General features: G+C 39.7%; 1 protein-coding gene across 1 annotated transcript; it reads right to left on the minus strand.

The window, feature by feature from the left end:
* Positions 1 to 5,814: 5,814 nt before the first annotated feature.
* On the minus strand, positions 5,815 to 14,281 carry slc26a1 (solute carrier family 26 member 1). Its single transcript, XM_084047860.1, has 7 exons — positions 13,819 to 14,281; positions 13,232 to 13,408; positions 11,132 to 11,378; positions 10,498 to 10,729; positions 9,425 to 9,608; positions 7,029 to 7,316; positions 5,815 to 6,634 (listed from the first exon to the last, which is right to left on the minus strand). Exons 1-7 carry the CDS (start codon positions 14,230 to 14,232, stop codon positions 6,056 to 6,058), a joined length of 2,121 nt encoding a protein of 706 aa, XP_083903986.1. The 5' UTR covers positions 14,233 to 14,281; the 3' UTR covers positions 5,815 to 6,055.
* Positions 14,282 to 14,491: the final 210 nt, after the last annotated feature.

The following is a 14,491-nucleotide window of genomic DNA, read 5'->3' on the forward strand; positions in this document are numbered from 1 at the left end:
TAGTTTGGCTATTCTAAAATAGCCGATCTGCAAGCGTCACGCATTGTGAGCTTGCAGATCAACTATTTTGAAAAAGAATTTAGAAAATATTTAGAAAACACCATTCTCTTATGAGGATCCCTGGCACAAAATCTTTTTAAATGGGGGTCCACAGCCAAATACGTGATAATGTTTGAGAACCACTGCTGTACAATACTACAAAGTTCTCAAATACTGTGCTTCAAGGTCACCAGCCCGAGAGCCACGCAACACCGGCCCTACACATGGCCAGAAAGCCTATGAGGTTATGGAGCAAATCCTTATGAAAGGCCCAGATAAAACCAGAGTTTATAAATCAAGTCTCATCTCTATTAGAGCCCATCTGATAAATTCGTCTGGTAAATATAAAGGCCATTATTTCCTTTTTTGACGACATCTGTATCAGCAATTATGCAGCCGTGTCCCAATGTTTTTTTCCCAAAAGATTTCAAAAACAGCCGATCTACAAGCTCACCGTGTCACAACGCGAAGCATTGTGAGCTTGTAGATCAGCTGTTTTTATGCTTAAAATCGAATACATTTCATTGTGTGTTTATTTTTATTTATTTTTGCTAAATGTTCTCAAATAGAAAAGAAAAAAAAACATTTGGACAAAATATCGGTCAAAACATTGGTAATGGGTGGTCTGGGACTCCAGGGCAGGCTAGTTAGCCCTCAACCTTACCTCACAATCATCAATGCATGATAGGACTTGAGGCCAGATAAATTGTTTTGTTTAAGTGCATCAGCATCACACTGTTACATGCCAGTCTTGAGCTACTGTATGTTTGTATTATCTATTATCTAATCTTTTCACATTGTAAAATCAAACAAAATAGGGCTGTCCATTATAGTCGAATAATCAATTTTGGTCAGTTTGGTCTTCAAGGCTTTGTTAGTTGATTATTCCATTTTTTTATTGCTTTTTTCCCATGCTGAATTCATCTTTTTTATTTAATTTTTTTTATGATGAGCACATCTCTTGTAATCTGTATAAAGTTAAACCTTTAATTCTACCAGTGTTTTGGCCAATCCCCAGCAGACATAAGCCCTATATTCTTCGTTGTACGCAAATAGTACGACGAAGCACGTCGAATAGTTTATATATTTTTGATTATTTAAAAGAACAAGATCTTTGAATTTTGTAAATTTGCCCAAAATAGGGACACCAGAGTTAATGTGAATAATAAACTAACTGATTAGTCGACAAATTCCAATGACTATTAGTTGACTAAGACTAGTATATTAAGTCGAGGACAGCCCTAGTGAACAATGATGATGTGTATTTTTTGTTTGTTTTTTGCCTCTATTTTTGCCTTTATCCAGCTTCTCTGGAATGTACTGTATGGGATTCATAAATGTATGGAAATGCAAAAACAAATCATGAGGCAGGTTTTTGAAACAGCTGGAAATTCACCACCACACTGTGAAACAATGATCACTGAGAAAAACTATTTATGCCATGAAAGTGTTGTGAATTTATATCAGGTAAAAGCTGTAAGAATGATACAAGTAATTTAATATTGGAATGTATATAAGAACCCTGTAGTTCTTTATTATTTCCTGTACTTTTATTTCTATTTGTGTGGCATGTTTTACCTCCAGGATAGATTTTATCAAATATATTTCAAATATATGTTCTTTATTCCATAAAGTTTTAATGCTTTGGGGGGGGATAAGTTGTTCCCCCCACCCTATGACTTTTTATGTTTTACAGTTGCCTTATTTTTTGACCACTCGAGAGCATAAAGAACAAAAACCTTAACTTTTAACAATCCATTTTTCTCTGTGACGATGAGCTCTCTGGATACAGACGGATTAACCACTTAAACCAGTGGTTTTCAACCTTTTTCGTGTCCAGGACCCCCAAATTGACACACATTAGCCCACGGACCCCCATTTGAAAAGATATGGCAGGGACTCTTTACCCCATTTTGATATCTTGGGGGTCCCAATCTACACTGTATCATCATTATCAGTGTTCATTTAACGGGTCCATTTGGTTCCATTTGTACACTCTCAGAGTTACACACATAAGGGTCAATTTGGTTCCTAATTATTAATTTGGCTGGGGACCCCCTGGAACCCCCTCAAGGACCACTGGTGGTCCCTGGACCACTGGTTGAGAATCACTGACTTAAACCATATACTTGGCTGACCGGAGTCCCTCAGGGCTCTATTCTAGGGACTTTGTCGCTCTACAGTAAATATTTCGCTGCAAATAGCCGATCTACAAGCTCACAACGCATTGCGTTGCAACACATTGTGAGCTTGCAGATCTGCTATTTTCTGCGACGGTTTCCCCAAGAATACAGATGCTGGGGTTTAAGTGGTTAACCTTTTGTTATACAGATGCAGATGCATCTGCTGCTGTTGGTGCGTGACACCAGCTCGCAACTATAAATCAGGCATTACGTTCATGAGGCTCTGTCAGAAGAAAGCTCTTTGTACTGTTACTCCATAATGCCAGTGTATTCCTGTATACCTGTATTCTTTTGATGGTATGATTTTATTTCTTTTTTTCTTCTTTTTATATCTGTGAGCAATGCTGCATGACTGCCACAGACTTCAGAGCACTTGTACTGCACTTTGCAGAACTGGAATATGCACCATACTAGTGCTGAGAGATCTGTTATTCTGCCTTTGGAGTGTGTGTTACATTTGATTCTTGAATATTGCCTTTTAATTACCTTATTTGTGGTTGATTTTGAATGACTTTTTATGACTGTATGTCATCGTTTGGTTTCAGAGCATGGTGGACCATTGTGTTGTTTTTATTTCATTGCCTGTTATAAAACAGTTGAATTAATCAAGAATGGTGTAAATAAACTAATCCTGCAGGCCTTTTTAATAACTTGAAAGGAGCTCACTTTTTATTTTGTATGTATAGTGTATACACATACAGAACAAATGAAGTTGCGTTGCCCTCTAGTGGCTCTATTGTAAAAGGATAATTTTGGATTAAACGTGCAACAGGTATCTATTACAGCTTTATTTTGGTCTTTTTAAGTAGAAAATCAGTTTTCTCAATCTTTTACCAGTTTATGCTAATGGCCAGTTTAAAGTTAAAAATAGTTTTTGATTGTTTTGGGGGTTGAGATCTGATTTTATAATATAAAATCAAATTGTTTGACAATGGGGGAAATGAGCAGAAATTAAGCCAGAGAAGGAATTATTTACTTTACTCGATAAACCATTTGAGGCCACTTATGCTTTACTGTGATTTTAGAACCCATAACACCCCATAGGTGTTATAAACTAAATCACCAATAAAGCGTTTTTGACCAATCAAACTGCCATGCTTTAAGTTTCCATTGCATAATGGCACAAAAAACATTGTGTGATAATGCTAGATGAGGCCCAGATCAACCTGGTGCAAAAAGTGTAAAATGGCCTGAAGGATACAAATTGTACAAATAGGAATTGTAATACTTTTAACCACAATGTAAAGCATTTGAAAAAAGTATTGATCATATAAAGGTTTCTAATATCCGGAGAATCAGTTGGCTTCTTATTTATGCAATTTGCATCAATGCTCTCATACTAGGTGTATGTTAAATCCTAACGCTATCATGCACTCAGACCTGAATTTTAACAGCCACATTAAGTCTATTACAAAATCAGCCTTCTATCACCTTTAAGAATATATCGGGGATAAAAGCAAGCATGATTTGGAAAACCTTGTCCATGCATTCATCTTTATACAGGTCTCCCTAAAAGAAGTGCTGCTGTTGATTCAGAAAGCTGATGCTCGAGTCCTTATACCAAGAAAGTGGATCATATCACTGGGTCTATGCCTGCCAAGATACATTTCTGATCTTGTGCTACATGTACATCCTGAACAACCCAGACCTCTCAGGTTGTCTGGGACTGGTCAGCTTTATGTCCCAAAAGTTAAAACAAAATGTGGAGAAGCAGCATTCCGGATTTTATACAATACATACGTCATACGTATGAGGAACAAACTCCCAGAAAACGTCTGCTACTCTCAGTTCTTTCAAAATCAAAGGTGAAGACTTTAATGTTTGTCACTGCCTTTTACTGAAATTTTTGATTCTTGTGCTGCATTGTAACTTTATTCAATAGATTTTTTTTTTAACCACTTGAAATCCAGCATGCCTATTCTGGGGGAGCATTCGCCAAAAATAGCAGATCTACAAGCTCTACAAGCTTGTAGATCTGCTTTGTGTAGACAGAAAAAGACAAGTACAGTTGTAACTCAGCTCCATTTTTACTAAGAATAGAGGGTTTAAGTAGTTAACTTATTCTTATGTTCTATTCTTTTAAATCTTTGATTACTATTCTTAATTGTATTCAAATGTCATTTTATAGTGTGCTTATAGTGTGTTTAGTGTAATGATGTTTTAATTCTAGTAAGACAGTGTAAAGCACATTGAATTGCCTTGTTGAAATGTGCTATTCAAATTAACTTGCCTTGCCTATATAAAGGAAAAAACAATCTGGTTAGTCAAACAGATTTATTTTATTACATAGTATAAAGTTTATAAAAAAAATATTATACAATCATTTTTTAAATATCATAAAAGCAGTTAGAAAGACCCAGACCACTTGTTTAAAGAGAATTAGGACACAAATTAAATAAATAAAAAGATGGTACAAAATACAATAATATTTCAAATGGAGGAGAGATGCTGATCATAGAATAATTATAATCCTAAATTAAATGGTTGAATAATCATAATCTTCCAGATGACATATCGCAAACAGAAAATCAATGTCATATTTCAAAGTATACAAAAAATGGCAAAAAAAATATTTGATTTTCTAAATATGCTTTAGAGCACATTGAGGCAAGTTAAGGATTTCTCTATTACTAGTTAATACGTGAGATTTCTATCAGCTATGTTTCTCGCTCAGTCACAATAAAATGTAACAATTCATGTTCAAGTATTCAGTATCAGTATTAAGGCAGTGTTATTATTAATACATTCCTGCAAGTAAGAATCAAAGGAATGACCCCATAGGTGCCCCTCATGTACATTTTTATTCCATAGCATGTTTCCAAATCAAACTAGTATTCAGAAATGGCAAAAAAGTTACAATTATGAATATTAAAAAAAAAAAATTCCTTGAGATGTGCATACAAAAAAGGGCAACATCTTATTAGTCCCACTCTCCCTATTTTAGAAGTGTATTTTATTTACATGAAAAGTAAGTGTCCTTTTTCAAGGATAACCCAGATACAGTGATATTCTACAACTTGAAATAATTTGATATTCATTTCCCTTTTCAGTGCAGATTCTTTTGTTTTGTATCATTTAGACCAGGCAGACTATAGCTTAAAAGGGAATCACAGCAATTTAAAAAGAAAGGAATGTTTGCTCACTGTTTAGCTGCACTTTTTCTTATATAAAATAAACTGGTGACAGTGAAACATTATCGTTTAAAAGAAGGAGCAGATCCATTAAACATAATCTAAGAATTGATTTACCAGTCTGCCATCATCGCAGCATTCACCTGTGCTAACCATGCTCTGGGTGGTTATTGAAAAATGAGATCATGGATCTAGGTTGCCGAAATGAGGCGTCTCTCCAGAGTGTCGTGGCTCAACTGTCACCATGAAGAACCTCAAAGTCAAAGAACTACTGCTGCTCTGGTTCTGATACCAGGTCAGGATGCCCCCACCCCCAGAGTGCTTCCCTTGTGTGTGTGTGTGTGTGTGTGTGTGTGTGTGTGTGTGTGTGTGTGTGTGTGTGTGTGTGTGTGTGTGTGTGTGTGTGTGTGTGTGTGTGTGTGTGTGTGTGTGTGTGTGTGTGTGTGTGTGTGTGTGTGTGTGTGTGTATATCAATTTTTAATTCAATGAACTACTTGAACCCTAGCATCTCTATTCTGGAGCCATCATTTCGCAAACATAGCAGGTCTGCAAGCTCACAATGCGCTGTGCTGCGACACATAGTGAGCTTGTAGATCGGCTATGTTAGGTCAAGATATTTAGTATGAGTCAAAACAAGAGGGAGCCTAGTATAGAGCCCTTGGGGAACAGTTAACACGTTATTCGTCGTCTTCAGTTATACCGCTATACTGTGGAATCTTCTGTAGATCTTGCCACTGCTGCCCTGTTGTTTGCGTGCATTACTGCTGCATGAATGGTATAAAACAGCATACTGTCCATATCTTTGTCATCCTTCCCGAATAAGGCCCCTCTCCTTAGGGCGTCGATGACCGAAGTGTTACAACAGGCAACGAGCACGCTCACCCCTACCTCTTTGTAATCCTTGACCAGCCCTTTAAAGGTGACTGATCCCGCCGAGTCCATGAAGGGAATGGCTGAGCAGTCTAAGACAATTGTGTGGAAATCCAGTTCTCTTTGAACTAGTGCAATACTGACCTCTCCATTGGTTTTATCTGATGCAGCTGCGTCTTGTTTAGCAACCAACTCTTTGGCCTTCTTCTCTGCCTTTCTCTTTCGTGTCAACTCCAAGAAAGGGTCCATTCCAACAGCCTTGTAGAGGGACTTGAGGAATGAGTCTTTGTTTGCGTAGTACAGGGGAGACTGGAAGCGGAACACCTGAACACGAGAGGGGGCTGTGAGGTTCTTGTACTCCTCCATGTCCTCATAAAAGTCAGTATCATCAGCCCGGCCAAGGAGAGAAACCTTTAAGAGAGACAGATTAGCTAGTTCATACGTTTGCCCTTAAAAGGTTCTTACATTAACAAATTATATTGTTTTCAGTACTTGGTTTACAATGCTTTGGTTTATGAGCATCACCTGGGGTTATAAACATGTACTGTAGACAACAATTAGCATGAAGTGACAAAGTACATACAATAACACTGAATAGTGACTCAATTCATAATGATTTCCAATTTCTTCAGTGTATAAAAAATACCTTTCTTTCCAGTCCTTTAATAATAGCTAGGAGACAGACAATAGATAGATTGATATGAAGACAGACACACAGACAGACATAGACAGATAGGTATTTGGACAAACGTACGTGGAAAGACAGACAGACAGCGAGTCTAATCAAAAAACATATTAAAATGACCTTAGCGTTCTGGGTCTGATAGATGACACAGAGCATGGAAAACACGATTCCGGCCACGAGGCCCAACTCAACACTGATGAGTGCCGAGGCCGCCATGGTGACCAGCCAGACTATAGCGTCAATCTTGCTGGTGCGCCACTTTGACGGGACGTCCCGGAACTTCCTGAGAGCTCCCCTCAGGCTGACGATGATGATGCAGGCGAGGACGCACTTCTGGAGGGCGTAGAAGTAAGGAGCAAAAAACAGGAGGACAAGAAGGACGACAAGAGCACTGACCAAGCTGGATACCTATGAGAGAGAAGGTTTGAACATGCTTTCATTGGTCAAGGCTGTGTCCAGCTGTCTTTACATTAAAACACACAAACTGGGCGTCCGCTGGCCTAGCGGTCCAGGCGCATACCACATGTGCTGGTAATCCAGTTTGACAGCGTGTCGCGGGTTGGACTCCCGATCCCGACAACTTTTGCTGTATGTCTCCCCACCCATCTCTCTCCCCATTTACTGTCAGCCTACTGTCCTGTCCAAATAAAGGCATAAAAGCCCCCAAAAATATCTTTAAAAAAAAACACACAAACAACCACAACAAGGCAAGGTACCCACTCACATTCATACCCTCAGTAAGCCCACACTCTTTAACATTTGAGGAAATCATTAATTAACCCCCACCCCCCCACAGTAAATTAAAAGTGACAAAGGGTTTCCTTCCATGAGGAAACTAGTTGTCAATTTTCTTTTATCTGCTTGACAGACAAGTAGTCTGGAGACTAGGACTTCATTATATGGACTCATAAGACCTGCTCGGTCAAAAGGTGTTGACTAATGAGTAGCCACGTTAACAGGGTCAGCCGGACCCACTAAACAAAGACAACATTTGTTTAGGGCCCTGAGATTGGTTTGAGCTCGCCTCTTTCCAAGTTAATAATTTGTGCACAATGTGCAAAATGTATGTTTCACTCCTCCCAGATATGATTACAATTTGAATACTATCTGTGATAATTCTACCATTTTAACCACTTTCAACCTGGCATCCCTATTTTGGGCATGTCATTATAGGCAAACATTTTCAAAATGTTCCAAAAATGGCAAATCAACAAGCTCACAACACACTATTTTTATATATTTTTTAAAGTATCAAATATATCTATTGCTACATATTTAATATTGTATGCTATTTTTGTATTAATATAAGCTTGTACATGTAGATCGGCTGTTTTCCCCAACACAGGCACGCAACTTTGTATAAATCACCCTTAACAATGACATCAATCAGATGCTGTGGCATCATTAACAGGAAGATGAAATTCCAATGAATGACCATCAGCTGATGCGGGTGGGTCAATTGGGCTTTATTATCTCGAACTGCCTGATCTAAGGCTATTCTCTATTTTCAGTGTTTTTTTATAGTGATTAATAGCTTTTCATGTGGATCCATCTATATCTGTTTTCTATTTTTAGCTACATGAGAACATAATTTCACCCTGCTATCGAGTCATTATTAATTATTGTTAACCTTATCTTACTTTATCATACTGTTATGACTCTGTCATAAAACTTCCTGATAGTTAGGAGGCACAGTATAATAGAGACATGGGGTCAAATTTCTACACTGTCTAATACATGAGTGAATTGGTAGCTGAAGTGTCAACCATATAGTTACAATTTCAACGGTTTGATTCTGGTTAGACACCTGCATATTGTGTTTCATATTTTCCTCCCTCTCAGCACTCAGTTTCCTGTCTTTCAACACTTTCATTTACTTTAACCACTTTAACCCTTTTTACTTTGTGGTACGTCAAATAGACAAAATATGTAGGCAGTGTTTGCCTACTTTCGCCAAATGTTCACCTATATTTTGCCAAACGTTTGCCGGCTTTTGTCAAATGTTCACCTATTATGACATGCCCACAACAGGGTCACTAGGGTTCGTGTGGCTAAGCAAAAAACGCCTAAAAAGAATCATCTTAACCCATTTTGTGCGGGAACCCCTATTTTAAACTATACCTTTCAGGAAGGGGACCCCTTTTGTGGTTCTTGTTGCTATGTACAGTATATAGCAACATACATTTGTTGACATTTTTGAATAAATATTTGAAGTTTTTCAGAAAACTTATGTCAGGATTTAGAAGGCGTTTTTAGAATTGGCCTCCACTATTGAATGCAGTGGTTCTCAAAGTGGATTCCAGGGACTCTCTTGGTTCCTTTAGGGGGGGTTCTAAATGGACCCTTACAAGTCTGTAACTGACAGTATACAAATGGAACCAACGGGTCCATTTGGTTCCATTTGTATACTGTTAGAGTTAAGGGGAGACCCTGAGATGTTAAAGTTTGAGAACCAGTGGAATACAGCATAAATGCCTCAAGAATGCCCTTTTGCTGTTGATTAAACGGCGTATCACCTGTGTTTGGCAGCCTGTTGAGTCCTTCACCATGGTTTTGGCCAGTGCCGCACTGGTGGTGAAACAGTGGAAGAAGGAGGGGATGATGTTGCAGCAGCCGATGGCCAGCATCTCCTGGTTGGGACGAACCGTGTAGCCGTTCTTTTTAGCAAACATCTCCGACAGCGACACAGTGAAGGCAAAACTGAGAGCAAAAAATGAAAAGTGAGTACATGTGCCATGTACACAGCACAGATCATAGCCCCACAGTGAGATCCTCTGGCAGGGCCCTTCTGGTTATACCAAATTCTAGACTCAAGACAAAAGGCAATAGGGCTTTTGCAGCCATGGCCCCTACTTTGAAATGGCCTGCCTGAGGAGGTCAGTCTATCAAATTCAATCTTCTCATTCAAGTTACTTTTTAAATCACACTTACAGACTTCCTTTTACTACCTGTTTTAGTTTTCTTCGTATCTTAATTTTTTGTGACTTTTACCCCACATACAGTAGTTTGCAGGTTCAAACTCAATCAACAACAGAATTTTCAGTAACGTAACATACATGCATACAGCCATATGATTATGACTTAAGATACTAAACAATATTGAAAAACTTTCTTTCTTTTTTTTTTTTGTTCCCAGAGCTATCTAACAGAAGGACACTCCCACATAATATGTAAAGATTTTCCTATTTGATTCAAATCACATATAGGATACAGTTTGGAGAAGTAGTTAAGTAATAAAATGCCATTTTGGTTTCCGATAAGTTTGATATATTGAAGTCGAGGCTCATTAATTTATGATATAGATTTCTATTATCATCTTATGTTCTGTTTGAAATGTTTCTCACACTATTTTTCACACACTTTCTTACGGCTGATTATCTGTTGACTGTTCATATCGTGTCTATTATTCAGATGTACTGTGATTTGTGAGTTTGTGAGTTGAGTCATGCTGCTATCCAAATTTCCCACGTGGAGCTGAACTGAACTGAACTGAACTGAACTCACATACACACACACGCACATGCACTCGCACAAACAAACATACATGTAACTACACACACGGTGATAACTGGACATACCAGTACCATACCTAATAACTGCCAGAGGAATAGCATCCAGTGCCACACGTGGCATCAGGTTGAAATCAGGCACCTTTGGGGCGATGAAACCTGTTGGGATGTGACCAGAAACGCTGGAGCTATATTGGCCGTTCAGATCCCCAAAATGACTGGCTAGGGTGGCTCCTGCCACTACTACCAACTCAGTGGGTAGCGGGATCTTTAGACGATCCTTGTAGCGCTCCTGGATCTCCTTCCCTGCCACTAGGAAAAGGGAATATGAATAAGAGTAAGGTAATAAATAAAGTGCTTCATGCTCTAGGACAATGGTTCTCAAAGTGTGGTCCGGGGACCCCCAAGGGTCCTTGAGGGGATTCCAGGGGGTCCCCAGCCTAATGTGTTAACTTAGCATCAAATCAGTTTAACCACTTTAACCCTATACATCAGCTATTTGTAAATAGCCGGTCTGCAAGTACAAGCTTGTAGATCGCCTTTTAGAGCAGTTAAAACATTTTAACAACACAAATCTTGCATGCGGGTCCCTGGCACAAAATATTTTCAGATTGCGGTCTTCGGCCAAATACATAACAATTTGGGGTCCCTGACATGAAAAGGTTTCGGAACCACTGCTCTAGGAGAACATGACATATTTGATGAAGTATTTACCCAAGATGAAGATACAGATTGCACTGGTGATGAGGTCACAGAAGTTGGTATTGTGAATGTTGGCGAAGATGTTGTACCAGGTATAGATAACTGTTCCATAGCCCTGGTGGCGGGGAATCTTCAGACCCAGAAGGTACTTGGCCTGTACGGTCAAGATGGTGAAAGAGGCTCCAGTGGCGAAGCCATCCAGCATGGGGGCAGAAAGGTAAACGGAGACAAAGCCTAGCCTGAACACGGCCATCATGATCTGGAGAGACGGTGGGGTTGGTGGTTGAGGAAGGAGTGAGAAGACAGTGGACGATGAGATGGGGACATGGGGGAGGGAAAAGGACATACAGAAAGTTAAGAATATAAAGAAAAATAAGAAAATGTGTTTTTATGTAGCACTGACAGTAATCATAAATTATGGATTTGTGTATTTAATAATTTCCATTATTAGATTATAATAATTATTACATTATTATTGTGCACAAATATGCAGTATTGTTTTATAATAAGGATTCATTTAGGTGTTTTATAGCAGAATCTGAGCTCAAACAACCTTGGTTTCTTTGACCGAAACATCACCTTTTTAATGTCAGATATTACAATTAGCTTGGAGAGTATTTTTGCACATAGCATCCTACTGTAGATACAATATTCACAATATTAAGTTGACTGGCATTGATAGAGGTGACATTTTTTAGATGAATTATTAATATTGTAGCCCAAGAGGGAGGCAGGATAAAGTCATGAGAGATACAGGTATAAAATGGCTTTCTAAACAGGCAGGTACGACGTTGCCAATCTTTGGGTCCTCACAACACCACACCGGTTAGAGTGTTATGAGAGGGGGATGTTTGTGTGCTGACTTGTTAAATGGTAAGCCTGTGTGGTTGTTTTATTGCTTTTATCTTTGTGTTTCTTGCAATGTGTATGTTTATACAATGGAAAGGTTTTGTTACATTGTCAGGTTGGGCTGCCATAAAGGTGAGGGGCTTGTTGGTACACTGTTTGGACTGCCATGTAACTAAGGTGTTTGGCCTTACTTGGTTTGTAGTGATTTGTTACGTAGCGTTGTTGAGTTGCAGTGGGTGCTAAGTCTAGGGTGCTGTGTTTAAGTGCGTGATCTATTCCCCTGTCTAAGCCACAGGAGTGGAGCACAAGCCAGCTGGTCAGTCTGTGTAGCAACAATTAGGGGATTTGTTATGTTGTATGTCATTGCTCATCCAGTATTTTAAATGAATTTGGTATAAAACTGAGTTTTATTAAAACTCCATATTTGTACCAAATAAAGATCTATACATTTTTAGCGGCGCTAGCCGCTCTATACCTTTAGGTATAGAGCGGATATTAGCCCTCTATACCTGGCTTTTGCGTCAACGTTCTGATTGGTCAGGCTCGCCAAGGTTCTGATTGGTCAGGCTCGCCAAGATTCTGATTGGTCAGGTCCGTCAACGTTCTGATTGGTCAGGCTCGCCAAGGTTCTGATTGGTCAGGTCCGTCAACGTTCTGATTGGTCAGGCTCGCCAAGGTTCTGATTGGTCAGGTCCGTCAACGTTCTGATTGGTCAGGCTCGCCAAGGTTCTGATTGGTCAGGTCCGTCAACGTTCTGATTGGTCAGGTCCGTCAACGTTCTGATTGGTCACTATTCATGACATCACTATGTTACTATTCATGACATCACTATGATCTATGACAAAATTAGATGGTTTATATAAACTGTAAAAGTCCGGAACATAAACACTCTGGGTACGGCTTATAAGTTGTATAGATTATTTCATAACACATACATATCTTTCTGGTACCACATTTATACACACACACACACAAAGTTTATTTTTTTAGGTACCCACTCTATCAGCTATGACAGATCAGTTTTTGCCACTTACCTTGGAATGCATTTGGTGATTCGCTTCCAATGGCACTATTTAGTGCCACTGGAAGCCTTGAAATAAATTTACAGAGATTTAATATTGTTTCTCTAGTAGAAACACATATCTATGACAAAATATATCAAAGGCGCCGCTACCTTCACACAGGTGTGATTTTTCCTATTCTACTTGAGAATTCTGCCTGTTCATTGTTTATCAGGGTAACCTATGTACGGAAAAGCCATACCTGGTAGATGCCGGCGAGGAATGTGATGGCCACTGCTACACTGATGGCATAACATTCCTTGCCGCACTCCAACCCCGGTAGATCGGTAGCATTGGTGCTGTTCAACATGCCAGGATCGATTGCATTGTTGCTGGAATCCTCATTGGGAAAAGCCAGATCCACCTCCCTATACACTACCTATAGAGGCAAAGGGAATCATCGGTCATGAATCCAAATAAACCTGAATGAACACTTGAATGGCAAATTATCTGCATTACTACAGCACCTTTATCCAAAGTATTTACATTGCATTACATTCACACTCACACACTGATAACTGTTGGTAGCAACCATGAAAGGCACCATATAGTCAGGAGCAGTTAGGGGTACAGCGTCTTGCTCACGGCACTTTTGACACCCAGGAATTGAACCGGGTTTCCAAACGGCCTCTATACCTCCTCTGCCACAGCTACCCCTAAAGCTGACCTTAAAGCTGCACTTTAAAATGTATATTAAATCTGATCAATGCAGAGCTTCAGTTACAGTATACTGTCAATATGGGATCACAAAACTCCAACTCCAACTTTCTCTCCATGCAGAACAATTACCTGGCCAACCATGAGGCTCATGAGGCTGAAGATTCCCACAGACACATGTCTGGACGTCCCCATGAAGAAGTAGATGATGTTGGCAAAGAACGAGGTGTACAAGCCATAGATGGGGTCAACACCTGCCAGAAGACAATAGGCGATAGCCTGGGGCACCAGGATGATCCCCACAATCAACCCAGACATCAGATCTCCCCACACATATTCCCGAAGCTTGTACTTTGGCAGCCAGCGCACCACAGGGAAGAACCCAGTTAAAGTTGCTCGAACTCTGGGCACGGAGCATGTCACCCCCTGCTTAACTTTGGATCTCAGGGCGGAGAGTGGAGTATGGCGCAGGCGAACATGCCGTTCCAGGTGAGGATGAGGTGGAGGTGAGGTGGATTCCGTGGCCTTGTTGGTGGCGTCCTCCATGACCTAGTGGAGGTGGCGAAGGTTGTGTAGATGTAGGGGTTGTGTGTAGAGCTGATGACTGGGTGGTTTAGCCGTGCTCCTGTGAGATCATATAGAAAGAGGGTCATTACTGTGGAGAGAGTTGAGAATGAGGACAGGCAGACAGAGTTAGTGAGTAGTGTTAAGGTTAGAAAGTTAATGGTGCTGAGAACCTTTGATGACATGTTATCCTCATGTCCTTACTCCTGAAGGAAAACAATAATTAAACAGACCCTGTGAT

The sequence above is a fragment of the Gymnoscopelus microlampas genome, assembly GCF_963454915.1.
Source record: "Gymnoscopelus microlampas genome assembly, chromosome: 21".
NCBI lineage: Eukaryota > Metazoa > Chordata > Actinopteri > Myctophiformes > Myctophidae > Gymnoscopelus > Gymnoscopelus microlampas.